A 16,482-nucleotide genomic window follows, 5' to 3' on the forward strand; every position below is an offset into this window, starting at 1 on the left:
TTGGCATCAAGTTCATTGAGACATTTTTTGACAAAGTTTTTTGATACTGGTGGGTTAGAGAAACATGCTTCCTTAGAGATTTTGCTGCTGCAGAACTTTTTCAGTTCATTAATGTTCTTTTCTATGACTGGTTCCTTTAACTTTGTGGTAATGTTGGTGTAAAAATCTTTGAAAACATTTGCAATATCAGTGTCATCAGTGACTATGGTGTCATTTACCAGAAGTGAGTGAATTTTATTTGTCTGGTCTTTGTGTGTTCCTCCAGTGAGTTCATTGAAAACTTCCCAAATAGAATTTGTGTTGCTCTTTTTGTTTTTAAGCATTAATTGATAATAAGTTTTTTTCGCTTTTTTAATCATGCTTGTCATTTAATTTCCCCATACTTTATATTGTGCATGGTTTCCCATAGCCTTGAATTGGGCTCATGTTTTCATAGCATCTAGGATTTCAGTAGTAAGCCAGTTAGGTTGGATTTCATACTTGATGTACTTTCAGTGGTGCATGCTTAGAGACTACATCCATAATAAGTCAGTACACACCCTAAGAGCTTCATCTATGTCATCCAAATTATGGATCATATTCCATGGAACTTTATATAGGTCATCGAGAAATTGTTCTTCCTTTAAATATTTAACAATTTGTAAGTGATAGTTTTGTGTGCATTTTTCCTATTTCTCTTACATTTGACCTTTATTGTCCAAAAAAATTGGATAGTGGTCATTAAGACCAAATTTGGTACATTAACGTAAGAGACATTGTCAGGTATGTTGGTATGAATGTGATCAATAAAATGATGAGTTAAAACTACGGTTATTATTGATAGAAGGTTTGGATAAATCTAGAACAGATAATTCATTCTAATGAGTAAAGAGCAACTTGCCCAGCTGTATTTTACTAGGCCTCCATTACCAAATATGCTGTCACTCATCAATCATGTCATGTCATATAAATCTACCAACAACCTCGGCTTTTTCTTGTTGCCATTAAAAAAGAGAGTTTTGCAATCTCATTGCTGATTGATGATATTTCATTAAAGTAATCACAGTGTAACTAGCATTGTTTTACAGCTTACACTGACATTGTGAAGTATCATACCATTTTACTATGCAATATATTGTAGCATTTTAAAACACTAGAAACATCTGGAGATTGTGGTATCAATCCAAGAGAAAACCATACTTTTAATTCAGGTCTAATCTGTTGCAGGAAATTACTGCCCAGCTGGAAGCAGTGCACCATTCCCATGCCCACTGGGCAAATTCTGTGATGAGTATGAGAGCAGTATCCCCAAAGGCGACTGCTCTGCAGGCTTCTTTTGCAATGGCTCAGCCTCTGTTCCAAACCCCATGCCATGCTCCAAGGGACACTATTGCCCACCAGGTACAACACTGGAGCAACCATGCCCACCAGGAACATTTTCCAGTAAGCATTCACATTATTTCTATTTTGTTAGTAATATATTAAAATGGTCTTGAACTCTTTGAGTATTAAAATGGAACTTTTACTTAAATCATGCCTGTTCTCAGGTATAAAAAAAAACATCAGAACTTTGCTGGAATATCTTATAGGAAATGATCTATAAGGGTATTGATACTGTCTTTGATGGGTTTAGAAATATAGTAATACTTGTCATAGCAGAAAGACTTCTGTGAAAAAGACATCTGCCTATGTAGGACATCATTCTTTAGACTGCATATAAAGCACACTTGTCTATAAAATATACTGGTAAAGAAATGACCCTTGTACATCTGTATATAATGTATTCTTGTTCACAAAGTATGGTTATTTCCAAAACACACACACAGGACAAACTTTTGTGGTCCCTGGAGAATCCTTTATATACTAAATATTCTGAGTAAATTCTCAGTATCATCTTGAAAGTTTTTATAGAATTCAATGTCAGATATTGTCCTAGAATTCAATGCTAGATACTGTCCAAGAATCCAGTGCCAGATATTGTCCTAGAATCTAGTGCCAGATATTGTCCTAGAATCTAGTGCCAGATATTGTCCTAGAATTCAATGCTAGATACTGTCCTCGAATTCAGTGCTAGATATTGTCCTAGAATTAAGTGCTAGATATTGTCCTAGAATCTAGTGCTAGATATTGTCCTAGAATTCAATGCTAGATACTGTCCTAGAATTCAGTGCCAGATATTGTCCTAGAATCTAGTGCCAGATATTGTCCTAGAATTCAGTGCTAGATATTGTCCTAGAATTCAATGCAAGATACTGTCCTAGAATTCAGTGCTAGATATTGTCCTAGAATTCAGTGACAGATATTGTCCTAGAATCCAGTGCCAGATATTGTCCTAGAATTCAATGCTAGATACTGTCCTAGAATTCAGTGCCAGATATTGTCCTAGAATCTAGTGCCAGATATTGTCCTAGAATTCAGTGCTAGATATTGTCCTAGAATTCAATACCAGATATTGTCATAGAATTCAGTGCTAGATATTGTCCTAGAATTCAGTGCTAGATTTTGTCCTAGAATTCGATACCAGATCTTGTCCTAGAATTCAATGCCAGATATTGTCCTAGAATTCAATGCCAGATATTGTTCTAGAATTCAATGCCAGATATTGTCCTAGAATGTAAGCTCATCGGTTATTTAGTTTGTGTATGTACAAGTAACTTTCATCTGAAACAATTGTTTATTGTACACATCTTTGAAATATTTAAAATATTTACTATTACTACATGGTTGAAAATTCCAATCAGATAACAGAAATTCCATCTTCAGAATGTCCCCACATGATGATGTTCCATTCATTTTTTTTGGTGGGGTTGGGTGTGGGTGGGAGGGGGTGGGTATAAAAGTGCTTGGAAAGTGATTAGTAGGAATAAAAAATAATCAATACTTAGGGATACTAAAATTTAAAGTTTTCACTCAAGCTCCTGGACATGTTCAGCTTGATCACAAAGTTCATACTTCACTCCACATTTCAGTGATGGCAACCTCAGCTGTTATATTCCACTGCTATTCAGTTCCTACATTTACCTCATAGGAACAATATATTTGAATGAGAGACCTCAGCTGATTCCATACCTCCTTGTATATCATTCTGACATTGTTTTCTTTATTCCCCACCCCATTGCTTCACAGAAAGATTTTTTTTAAAAATAATTTGTTGCATTATCTTGGTTTGGTAGAGTTTTTGGTCAGGACAGTTGGAAATGTGCCCATGCTATATTTACAGACGATAACTGCATTTATGTTTTTTTCTTCTCTCCAATTCAGTAGTTACAAACATATAAATGGCTAAAAGAACAGCACATTCCATTTTCCTGAGTTGAAATTTCAAAGCATAACTATCTACTTCTCCCAACTGCTGGTCTTGTATGGAGGAAAATAAGTGGTCTATTTCAGCATCTTAATACAATATGTATATGCTAACTGACTTTATACAATGTATATATGCTGACTGACTTTATACAATATATATGCTGACTGACTTTATACAATGTATATATGCTGACTGACTTTATACAATGTATATATGCTGACTGACTTTATATGTGACTTTGTACAATGTATATATGCTGACTGACTTTATACAATGTACATATGCTGACTGACTTTATTCAATGTATATATGCTGTCTGACTTTATACAATGTATATATGCTGACTGACTCTATACAATATATATATATATATATATATATATATATATATATATATATATATATATATATATATATATATGTGCTGACTGACTTTATACAATGTATATATGCTGACTGACTTTATACAATGTATATTTGCTGACTGACTTTATACAATGTATATATGCTGACTGACATTTACAGAATAATGATGGAAAAATTGTAATGAGATAAAGGAAGCATATTTTTTATGTATTAATGATTCCATGGATGTATGCATCATATTAAAGAATGAGAAATTTGGATTCTTCAGTAACAATTTTCATGTGCAATATAGTGTCAAAATTACTCCTTTTTTAGCTTCTGGAGCGCATTGCCCCCTTGCCCCTCCCCAGGGCTTTGTGCTAGACTCAGAAGGGAGCCTAGGCAGCCTCTTGACCCCTGGCCTACTTTTCAGTATTGTGGTTTTTCCCAATTTTAACCCATGTTACTATATACTTGCAATATACATAAATAACTGTGAGTTATTTTTGAGTATCACTGTTTGAATTATATTTTGGGTCAAACATCAACTGTGAGCCAGTAATGTATGTGTTATATAAAACATTTCATAATTCAAATTCATTTTCTTGTCATTTATATTATAACTTTGTTGCAAAAACTAAAGATGTATGGAGGGTTGAATAGTGTAAAACATTTACACCTCTTCCTTGATAACTCATGGACAGTGGGGTCCTTGAACACTGACCATGGCATATGTAAGGGTGCAAGATGGCAAGTTTGGTTGCTGATTGTTGAAACATGTCAGTTACTATTGGGTGTTAAACTGCATTGATGAAGTATCCCAATGTTTAGTTGCTATGTCAAAAGATTTCATACACTTTAGAGTTATGGTGTTTGCAATATATGCAATGAAAAAAATGTTACCTCTTGTTGCTGCACTTCACAATGTCAAACTGTCAACCAAGAGTTCTAAAATTTAGTTTTGCTTGCTTTCAGATATCGCATCCTTTTCTGAATCACAGCTGTGTTTTAACACTTTGAATTTCAAAAATTAAAAGATGAATATTTTGACTATCATAAAAATCACATTTTGCATATTTTTATAAGGAGTAAAGTCTGAATTTAAAGAAATAATTCTGCTGATCATGAACTTACCAGTAATCTTGAAAACAGATGGCTTAAATATTTCATTCAAGGCAGTGATGTGTAAAAACTTTTGATCTTCAGCAAAGCCAGCCTTTCCTTCACATTGCCAAAAATCAGCAAAGCCAGCCTTTCCTTCACATTGACAAAGATCAGCAAAGCCAGCCTTTCCTTCACATTGCCAAAGATCAGCAAAGCCAGCCTTTCCTTCACATTGCTAAAGATCAGCAAAGCCAGCTTTTCCTTCACATTGACAAAGCAACAGGGAACAAAACAAAGCTAAGGCTCTTTAACAGTAATGTCCTGAGTGCATTTGTAAATGGCTCCAAGTACTGGAGACTTGTAACAAGAATATTTCACTCAATAGAGACCTTCCAAAATAAGTGTCTGTGGAAGATCCTTCAAATTTTCTGGCTCAGAAAGTTCCCAAACAGAGTGCTGCATCAGAGGACAAACGCAAAACCTGTCGTCCAGGTAAAGATGGAGATGGCTTGGACATGTGTTGTCAAATTTCACCGGATACACTACCAAAAATAGCCTTGCACTGGGCACTGGACAGAAAGCTTCAAATGGGTCCAGTCAATAGAGAGAAGGTGAAGGCCAGTTGAGAAGCAGATGAAGGCATGCAGCCTGACATGTGAAACCATCAACAGACAGGCTGCAGACTGGCAGCATTGGTGCTCTCTATTGGAAGCCTTATGTGCTATATAAGGCATGGAGACAATTGAATGAATGAATGGTCAGCCAGTTTAGTGGTGGTTGTTTATCCGACTTCTTTACCTTTTAATTGTCTCTTTCACAATTCTGCTGTATAAACTGCCATAAAAGAGTTTTACTTTAGCTCTAAGCAGGACTCTTTACCTTTTATACATACTACAGGTTGCAGGCATATATCTTAGTGGTAAAGAAATCTGTCCCTCTCTCTCCTTTTTTTTTTTTATGGGGGAGAGTTACTAAGATTATTGAAAATTGCATTTTTCAAAACAAAAGTGTTGTGATGGGTGGGTAAAAAATTGTGTTTGTATGACATGTTGTGTTATATCACAGATGAGTACTGCTCTCCCTTGACATACAAAAATGCAATAGTCAGGGTCCATAACTGCCATTCATGTCATGTATTGAACAGTGGCATAGCAAACATTAATGAAAATTGTGAGTGTATTTGTGTGTTGGGGAGATAAACAAAACAACAGTCAAATGTACCAGTCATATATATAGTAATGCTGTAAGTTTATGTAAATTTTGTGTTGTTTTGTACTGCAATAAGAATATTTAAAAAAAAAGGAAATAAAAAATATCATACCAAACATCCGGTTGTTTTCTTTCAACCAATATTGTTGTAGATGAGCCCATGCATAACGTTAAAAATGATGTAAACACCTAATTTTAATAAATATACTTGCCAGCTATAATTTTTATGCACAGCTGCATCAAGTTTAAAGTGAAAGTATTATTATTATTATTATTATTATTATTATTATTATTATTATTATTATTATTATCATTATTATTAATATTATTATTATTTAAAATGATGAAAAAATATCATTACTTGCCCAATAGAGGATTCAATTAAGGTTTGACTTGAGGCCAATGCTTCCTGGTGTTAAAAGCTTATTCTTTTTTTAATTAGAAGCTCACAGTGACATATTTACCATTTCTACACCCATTGCACAGTTAAAAAATGAACATCTATCTGTAACAAGTGCACTGAGTAATGTCAAGTCATTTGAATTAATAATAATGAAATATCAGTCGATCGGTTACGTATGATGATTAGTGTGACGATTAGTGTGATAATGTGACAATTCCAAAACATGGAATAACATTTTTAAAAACCAACAAAATAATAAACTTGTGTACATCTATGTAATACATTTAAAACCATGCAGTCATGTCAAAAACAAGCACATTTGTTCACAAGAAGTACTAATCCAAAATAGAGCAAACATTGTTCACACACATGATGTGTATTTCCCACTGGAATTATTTCATGGTTTTAGATTGTTTGAGACCAGATGATTCTTCTGATATTGCATACCTGCACAATTTTAAAGGACTCGTCCAGGTTTTCTTGAATGCAAATATGGCTTAGGAAACAGCATAAGGTATTTCCAGAGATTTTCCTGATCACTGTCTATGGTAGATCTGACATCCTGTTCATTGGGGTCCAAGTTTTTTCTTTTGGCACTGAAGTAGAAATGGACAATGTCAGCATCAGTCTTATGTTGAACAGTGGGTCAGTCCTCATCAATTTTCATCCAAGGCTGAACATCATCAGAAGAGTTCATATGTCCCTATAGCACAGCTTTACATCCTCTTCTGTGAATCCCTCAGAATCACAATCCTATTCACAGAATAAACTTTCCTTTTCCTGAACATTTCTATTTCAAGATTAAATGTCTTTATTCACTCAGAAATACTGATAACACTGTATTCACTAAAAGTGGGTGTCTTATTTCACTAGAAAGTGAGACTGAATGGACTTTGTAGGTACATTTTATAAAGGATCATCTATCTCTTCTGGGCTGTTTTGCAGCAAATTACAGAAAGTAGTTGCAGGTTCAAAAGACATGACACCACTAATCTTTTAAGTGATCGGTTCCATCTAGGTGTCATTATACAATGGTCAACAATTAACTGGTCTTCTTTATATTCCGTGTGCTATATTTACAGAGATTAAGTCACTAATCTGCCAAGGTGACTTTACTGCTGAAGACAAATTGAACAGTCCTGTGTACCTTTGCCAAACACAGTAGTTGACAGGGACCAAAGACAATTATGACTTATTAGAGACATTGGTAATTTTGGGTGTGCAATAGCCTTGTTGGAATACAATATCTTACGTTGCCTGAGACAGTAGTGGATAATTAGAGTTAGACTGTGACTGTAAAAACACGTTCTGGTAATCTCCAAATCAAATACAGTAGTTTTGAAGTAAAAAGTTTGAGCTGATAATTTAAAATTATTTCTTTTAATTTTTTTTTTTTAAATTAGAGCATTTATAATTTTGATTATGGGATCCATAGTGTTACCACATTATATCCAGAACTGCATTATAGCAAAGAGCATTATAATGGGGTAGAGCTGTACTATTCCTGTGTCAAGTCAGTGCATAGCTGACAATTTGATCCAGAACACTTTCCTACAGGTAAGTCAAAAAAAAAAAAAATGAAAAAGAAAAAAGACAGAATATGTGCATTTTATTACAATGTCTGGTTACTTTCAAATAAATCATTGCAGATTTGTAGAACAATCCACTGCCAAATGAGTGTGTGATTTTAACCAGAAATTAGAACCAACTCAACACCTGGATGTTATTGTAATATCAGCACCGTTCATGTTTTGTAGTCACCTTGAAATCTCTTAGTTAGCCTGTGTCATCATATCAAAGGACTTTTTAGTCCTCAACAGTAGTCAATCAAACGAAGCTGCTGAAGAGTTCTTAAAGGCTATTTTATCCTTTTGATTTCGATGTGTTTTCATGGCCCTAGTCATTAGTCTTCAGACATCACGTCAGTATAGCTTATGTGATAATGTGTTTTTGTTTCTCATTTATTCCCCATTACTTTGGAAATAGAATCAGATATCATAACATTTAAACTGTGTGAAAATTAAATGTTCAGCATAATTAGACTTTTTAGAAAAGTTTTACTTTCTTAATTTCTTTTTTGTGGTTCACATCTGTAAAAAGATTTAGAGATCTTATTATGGTTATTTTGTAAAGTTTTCAAGGTTTGGTTAAATTAGGGAGTGGTGTATTTAAGAACATTTGAAAAATGTATATAAATCTGTTTTCAGATACAACTGGTAAAGCTGACATAACAGAATGTCTTCCATGCACTGCTGGTTACTACTGCCCGTCTTATGGCATGGTTATACCAACAGAACTCTGCAGTGAAGGCTACTATTGCCCAGGGGGCATAAGTACACCCATGCCCCCATCATATCCCTGCAGCCCTGGTTACTTCTGCCTGAATGGCAGTGCAAATCAGACTGGTTGTCCATCAGGCACCTACCAACGTTCATTTGTGATGAGTTCATGTGACATCTGTCCAGCTGGTTTCTACTGCCAGGCTTTTGGTAGGTGATTTAAAAAGTCAACTTTAAATAAATATAGTCATTTCATTATGTTTAGGAAAATCATTTGTAAAGATTCAGTCTATGTAAACTTAGTTCACTGATTGGAAAATTGTATTACTTTACATTTTTGCTACACATGCAAGCATATAATAAAAAGTAAATTTTTTGCTGTCCTTAAAAAATTCACCCAAAACGTAAAGATAAATTGGGTACATTAAAGTCTTGAGTATCTAGATTTAATTTATTGTTTTTTTAGATCTATTGCCAACCCATGTCTCAGTTCAGCCCATTTATTAAACCATTACAAACTATCCACACAAGCACTTGTCTGTACAAATTCCTGTCATCCAAGAAATCCAGATTACTTGTTATTTCTGTATTAATATTTGTAGGTAGTTTCCTCTTGAAGTCAGAATTCATGTGTATTAATAATGCTTTGTCTTTGCCAATGTATGTGACTTAGAAAATCAATAAAATTCTTGTATTTCATTGATTATTTTGTTTCCATAATTTTACAAGTTGGTGATCGATTAAGACCACTGTTATACTAGGTCAAAGTTCAGGGCTTATGCTTATTCTTTACTTTATCTTAAAACAAACACCTTTGCAGTGTGAGTTTGTAGATTTTTGTATATCTCTTATACCAAGCAACATCAATAGAAGATTGAAAGTGAAAACTGAAAGTCACAAATTTTGTTTATTGTCTTGTGTGGTAATTTTACACATTTACTTGTCTGTTAATTCCACACAATTACTTGTCTGGTAATTTCACACAATTATTTGCATTTCATTCCCATATTTCAGGTGGTATTGGAGTTTCTGATCCGACTGAATGCCCTGCAGGCTCCTATTGCCCAGAAGGCACAAAATTTGCTGCTGAGTATCTATGCCCAGCTGGTTACTATAGCAACATAACTGGTCTGGCCAATGAAACGCAGTGTACACCATGTGACCCAGCTTACTACTGCAGTGGAGAAGGTGGATTGGCAGATTAAAAACTTCTTTTTTTTTAAATTATGTTATTTAAGAATAATGTCTGCTAGTTTGGTCTGAATATTTAAAGTCACATAATACTTAATAAGTTTCATTTTAACATTTAAATTATGTACCTTTATTTTAACATTTAAATTATGTACCTGTGGTGCATCATTGTTCTAAACTATTGACACTGTCAGTGCAATAGAAGCATAAGATTATTGCATATTATGATACCTGAGATAAAGCACTACAAATATTAAATATATTTGAATAATATCCAAAGATCATCTCATACAGTTTGAAATCTGTTTACGGCATCTGTCTTTTTTTGTACCATAAGACAGTATATAGAGATCATATTTTTTAAAATTCAGAGATTAAGGGCATTTGAGAAGGTTTATTGTTTGAATTTTTCTGATTATTAATAAAATAGGAGGTAAAACAAAATTCTAAACAAATTGGGTTTATCTGAAATAATAAACAAATTCTGAGTAATTTTTATTTCAGTAACTAAAATTCATAAATTGTCTTCACAGTAGACAAAAAACGAAGTGTTGTCACAATAAACAAAATTTTCTCATTATCTCCACAGGAAATACGAAACCAACGGGCCTCTGCTCACCAGGTTACTATTGCTCACTTGGGGCTTACAACTCAACTCCTACAGATGGTGTTACTGGCAATATGTGCCCTGCAGGGCAATACTGTCTTGAGGGCAGCATTACTGGTATGGGTTGCCCATTGGGCACTTTCAGCAACAGGCAAGGACTGCAAGCCAGTGGTGACTGTACCTCATGTACGCCTGGGTACTATTGTGGCAGTACTGGACTTACAGTAGAATCAGGTCATTGCTGGGCAGGTATGTTGTAACTGTAAAGATTGTTAATCTCATATACTGTAAATTGGCATTTTTCATGTTTCCATTTGAATATTTTTCATGTGGGGGATGATTGAAGCTGTCATGTCTTATTAAGAAAAACAAAGAGTATGTCACCTTGAGAGATCTCATTAAATCTAATTAATGAAGGCATTCATCTGTTTTTGAACTGGAGGTCCTTAAAGCCTAAGTATCCTTTATAAACATTTTACTTGAACACAGTGTCCTTTACAAACATTTTACTTGAACACAGTGTCCTTTACAAACATTTTACTTGAACACAGTGTCCTTTACAAACATTTTACTTGAACACAGTGTCCTTTACAAACATTTTATGTGAACACAGTGTCCTTTACAAACATTTTACTTGAACACAGTGTCCTTTACAAACATTTTATGTGAACACAGTGTCCTTTACAAACATTTTACTTGAACACAGTGTCCTTTACAAACATTTTACTTGAACACAGTGTCCTTTACAAACATTTTACATGAACAGTGTCCTTTACAAACATTTTACATGAACACAGTGTCCTTTACAAACATTTTACATGAACACAGTGTCCTTTACAAACATTTTACATGAACACAGTGTCCTTTACAAACATTTTACATGAACACAGTGTCCTTTACAAACATTTTATGTGAACACAGTGTCCTTTACAAACATTTTACATGAACACAGTGTCCTTTACAAACATTTTACATGAACACAGTGTCCTTTACAAACATTTTATTTGAACACAGTGTCCTTTACAAACATTTTATTTGAACACAGTGTCCTTTACAAACATTTTATTTGAACACAGTGTCCTTTACAAACATTTTATTTGAACACAGTGTCCTTTTACAAACATTTTATTTGAACACAGTGTCCTTTTACAAACATTTTATTTGAACACAGTGTTCTTTATAAACATTTTACTTGAACACAGTGTCCTTTACAAACATTTTACTTGAACACAGTGTCCTTTTACAAACATTTTATTTGAACACAGTGTCCTTTTACAAACATTTTATGTGAACACAGTGTCCTTTACAAACATTTTACATGAACACAGTGTCCTTTACAAACATTTTACATGAACACAGTGTCCTTTACAAACATTTTATTTGAACACAGTGTCCTTTACAAACATTTTATTTGAACACAGTGTCCTTTACAAACATTTTATTTGAACACAGTGTCCTTTACAAACATTTTATTTGAACACAGTGTCCTTTTACAAACATTTTATTTGAACACAGTGTCCTTTTACAAACATTTTATTTGAACACAGTGTTCTTTATAAACATTTTACTTGAACACAGTGTTCTTTATAAACATTTTACTTGAACACAGTGTCCTTTACAAACATTTTACTTGAACACAGTGTCCTTTTACAAACATTTTATTTGAACACAGTGTCCTTTACAAACATTTTACTTGAACACAGTGTCCTTTACAAACATTTTACTTGAACACAGTGTCCTTTTACAAACATTTTATTTGAACACAGTGTCCTTTTACAAACATTTTATTTGAACACAGTGTTCTTTATAAACATTTTACTTGAACAACGTGTCCTTTACAAACATTTTACTTGAACACAGTGTCCTTTACAAACATTTTATGTGAACACAGTGTCCTTTACAAACATTTTACTTGAACACAGTGTCCTTTACAAACATTTTATGTGAACACAGTGTCCTTTACAAACATTTTACTTGAACACAGTGTCCTTTACAAACATTTTACTTGAACACAGTGTCCTTTACAAACATTTTACATGAACAGTGTCCTTTACAAACATTTTACATGAACACAGTGTCCTTTACAAACATTTTACATGAACACAGTGTCCTTTACAAACATTTTACATGAACACAGTGTCCTTTACAAACATTTTACATGAACACAGTGTCCTTTACAAACATTTTACATGAACACAGTGTCCTTTACAAACATTTTACATGAACACAGTGTCCTTTACAAACATTTTATTTGAACACAGTGTCCTTTACAAACATTTTATTTGAACACAGTGTCCTTTACAAACATTTTATTTGAACAGTGTCCTTTACAAACATTTTATTTGAACACAGTGTCCTTTTACAAACATTTTATTTGAACACAGTGTCCTTTTACAAACATTTTATTTGAACACAGTGTTCTTTATAAACATTTTACTTGAACAACGTGTCCTTTACAAACATTTTACTTGAACACAGTGTCCTTTACAAACATTTTACTTGAACACAGTGTCCTTTTACAAACATTTTATTTGAACACAGTGTCCTTTTACAAACATTTTATTTGAACACAGTGTTCTTTATAAACATTTTACTTGAACAACGTGTCCTTTACAAACATTTTACTTGAACACAGTGTCCTTTACAAACATTTTACATCACTACATCAGATCACCTTTTAAAACTTTGTGTTTTCCAAGTCGACAGTAGAATTACATGAGAGTTTGTTACACCTGACAGAAAATCGGTCCAACTTGAATAAAAAAATATTTACTTCTTTACTGAGAAGGTCTCATTAGGGTTGGCAGTATTGAAGCTCCTGATTTTATTGAACTAAACAAGTATTTGCACATATTATTTGCACATATTGTATCAGGAGTCATGCCAGACACTTAACTGCCAGATATACAGTACTTTCAAGAAAACCAATTTCAAATTATTAGAATGAGAATTTAGAAAAACTCTTCCTTTATTTGGCACAGATGAAGTGAATTGAAATTGATCCAGCTTTGTCATATTTGAAATTTTCAGAAATCATATGATTAGAAGTACTGCCTGTTTTTATTGTACAAGGATTTCTATGTATATTAATTATCATTATATCATTGCTTATTGTAAGATGTTTAAAAAAAATTAAAATGATGGATTGTTGTTCTTGTTGTTATTATTATTATTATTATTATTATTATTATTATTATCATTATTATTATTCCAGGTTACTACTGTAGTGGAAAATCAGAGGTGCCAAATCCATCAAAGCAGACTTATGGAGATGAGTGTTCAGCAGGTCACTACTGCCCAAATGGGACCCACACTCCGCAGCCATGTCCAGCTGGCACATTCCAGCCCATGACTGGGTTGAAAGATGTAATTGACTGCAGCAGCTGCAGTCCGGGTATGGATGAATATATACAATAAAATGGAGTTGTCTTCCTTGTTATAAAAGCCCCTCTAGAGGGGTGCCACATCCTCACGTAAAGCTGCCTGGTCCTGAATGTATAGCCTGTCTGATTCCCTACTATTGTGGGTGTATGCTCATAAATGTAAAATTTTGCTGTGTCTCTTTTCAAATGGGTAATCTTGAAGAGTGGTGCTCTCTCTCTCTCTCTCTCTCTCTCCATTAAACGTTTTGAACCAGTGCATTTTGAAAGCAAAATATTTTTTTTAAAAGGCATGATACATGCTTTTATCACAAACCCATCTACCCCAAAATAGAGAATGGAAGCAGCCACTATAAATATTAAAAAACTTGCCTACAACATGATATGTTTTTCAAGCAGTAGTATATTTTTACCACTTTATTCCTTGTAAGAGGTCACCCCTATTTGAGGTGACCTTTTCATTTCAAAGGTACTGACATTTAGACTGTGTCTGATTTATTGTTGGATACTGGATACTGTTATTTTTCTGTTATTGTTGGATACTGGATACTAGTTATTTTTCTGTTAAATATTTTAATTTAAAAGATATCATTAGCATTGTCTGATTTGACTTGAAAACGTTTGCAATGTTTAATTGCTACATTAACAAAAAATACGTAAAATTAGCTAAGAGTAGAAAAAAATTGGGTTTACATAAATATTTTAATTATAGATTTGAAATGTGAAGCAGGTAATTTAAATGAGACATGTGGGTTTAAACTTGTTGCAAGAAAAGGACTTTCTGTTGTATTTTTTGTTGTAAAGTAAAATGTTACCATGCAGAGACAAGCAGTCTTTTTAGTTATCATAATATCAAATTATCAGTCATTTATTCTTTTAGTTATCATAATATCAAATTATCAGTGATTTGTTCTTTTAGTTATCCTAATTGCAAATTATTAGTCATTTATTCTTTTAGTTATCCTAATTGCAAATTATCAGTCATTTATTCTTTTAGTTATCCTAATTGCAAATTATCAGTGATTTATTATTTTCATTTATCCAAACTGCAAAATGTTCAGTTATTTATTCTTTTAGTTATCCTAACTGCAAATTATCAGTGATTTATTCTTTTCATTTATCCAAACTGCAAAATGATCAGTCATTTATTATTTTAGTTATCCTAATTGCAAATTATTGGTGATTTATTCTTTTCATTTATCCAAACTGCAGAATGATCAGTCATTTATTCTTTTAGTTATCCTAATTGCAAATTTTCAGTCAGTTATAGTTTTAATTTATCCAAACTGCAAATTATCAGTCATTCATGATTTTACTTTATCAAAACTGCAAAATGAAGTCATTTATTCTTTTAGTTATTCTTATTGCAAATTATCAGTGATTTATTCCTTTCTTTTATCCAAACTGCAAATTATCAGTCACTCATACTTTTAATTTATCCAAACTGCAAAATGAACAGTAATTTATTCTTTTAGTTATCCTAATTGAAAATTATTAGTGATTCATTCATACTTTTGGGCAGTTAGGTCAATTCCAATTTCATTATATGTACACAATATTGTTGACCATGTAGAATACAGGACCTGACAGAATGTGCCAAATGTTTAGGGTTTGAACATAATTTTGAAATTTTCCAACTCAGAACCAAAAGCTTAAATAAAAACCCACATAATTAGTTAACATATGTTTTTTCTTATGTTTATTTTCAGTTTAATGCTGACATCATTAGAAATGTTATATGTTGTATTTGCATGAAAAAATATCCATTACATTTTATCATTTTGTACTTTTGAAAATGCAGTAGATATTGAGATTTGACAAAGCATTGACAAATTATTTTTAAAAAATCCATATATCTTCTTTGTAGGTTACTACTGTGAAAACGTTGGTCTGACAGCTGTGACTGGTAAATGCAGTGCAGGTTTCTATTGCACCATGGGAGCAAACAACAGTGCCCCTACAGATGGAACAACAGGTTGTCAAAAATTTCCCAAATCCCTGAATTATTTTATCCATTTCTGTCTTACCATTTGAGTAAACAGCAAACCTTTAAGCATTTCAAAAACTGTACTTGACAAAAATCAAACACACACATGATTGGTTTGGTTACATTTGAAATCACATCAAAAAATGAGAATTTAAATCATGTCAATAAATGTCAGTAAGGTTTGTTGCCAAGAGACAAACCTCAACATATAACTTTACCTGGTTAGGAAAGGATTCAAAACTACACTTTGCTGGATCCCAATCTTCATTCTAACCACTGAGTCACTGTGCATGGCTTTTATGAGAGGGGTAGGAAGTATCCATAAAACTGCATGCCTATTTTGTTCTAAGTTGGCAGAAAGAGCAACTTTAGGATTGTGTATGGATGCACAAGGTCATCAGGCAGAAAGAACAAGTTTAGGATTGTGTATGGATACACAATGTCATCAGGCAGAGGCATATTTGTACATCATATGAAACAAAACCTTTCACCCAACTTGAAACAAAATGTGAAATGTTTTGTATTTATTACTTACCCTCCTTTTGTCTACCTTTATATTTTAGCTGTTTAGTGTCATTTGAATTAAATCAAGTTAGGATTTATATTTATGTTTGAAAATCAGTGAATATTTCCTGTTTGGGTGGGTGATATGTTATTACCTATTGAACATCCATATCAAACAAGGGTCAAC

The 16,482-nt window shown here is 33.0% G+C and overlaps 1 protein-coding gene across 1 annotated transcript in view; it reads left to right on the top strand.

Moving 5' to 3' along the window:
• Nucleotides 1-16,482, top strand: part of LOC149802037 (uncharacterized) — a 316,208-nt gene that overhangs the window by 206,861 nt on the left and 92,865 nt on the right. Inside the window, exons 53-58 of the mRNA XM_089956881.1 lie at nt 1,207-1,422; nt 8,555-8,836; nt 9,641-9,814; nt 10,407-10,673; nt 13,639-13,818; nt 15,672-15,779. Coding sequence (XP_089813007.1) covers nt 1,207-1,422; nt 8,555-8,836; nt 9,641-9,814; nt 10,407-10,673; nt 13,639-13,818; nt 15,672-15,779 — 1,227 coding nt within the window. The remainder of the gene's footprint in view (nt 1-1,206; nt 1,423-8,554; nt 8,837-9,640; nt 9,815-10,406; nt 10,674-13,638; nt 13,819-15,671; nt 15,780-16,482) is intronic.

This window comes from Sinohyriopsis cumingii, chromosome 4 (assembly GCF_028554795.1).
Source record: "Sinohyriopsis cumingii isolate HCF-2022 chromosome 4, ASM2855479v2, whole genome shotgun sequence".
In the NCBI taxonomy this organism is placed as follows: Eukaryota; Metazoa; Mollusca; class Bivalvia; order Unionida; family Unionidae; genus Sinohyriopsis; species Sinohyriopsis cumingii.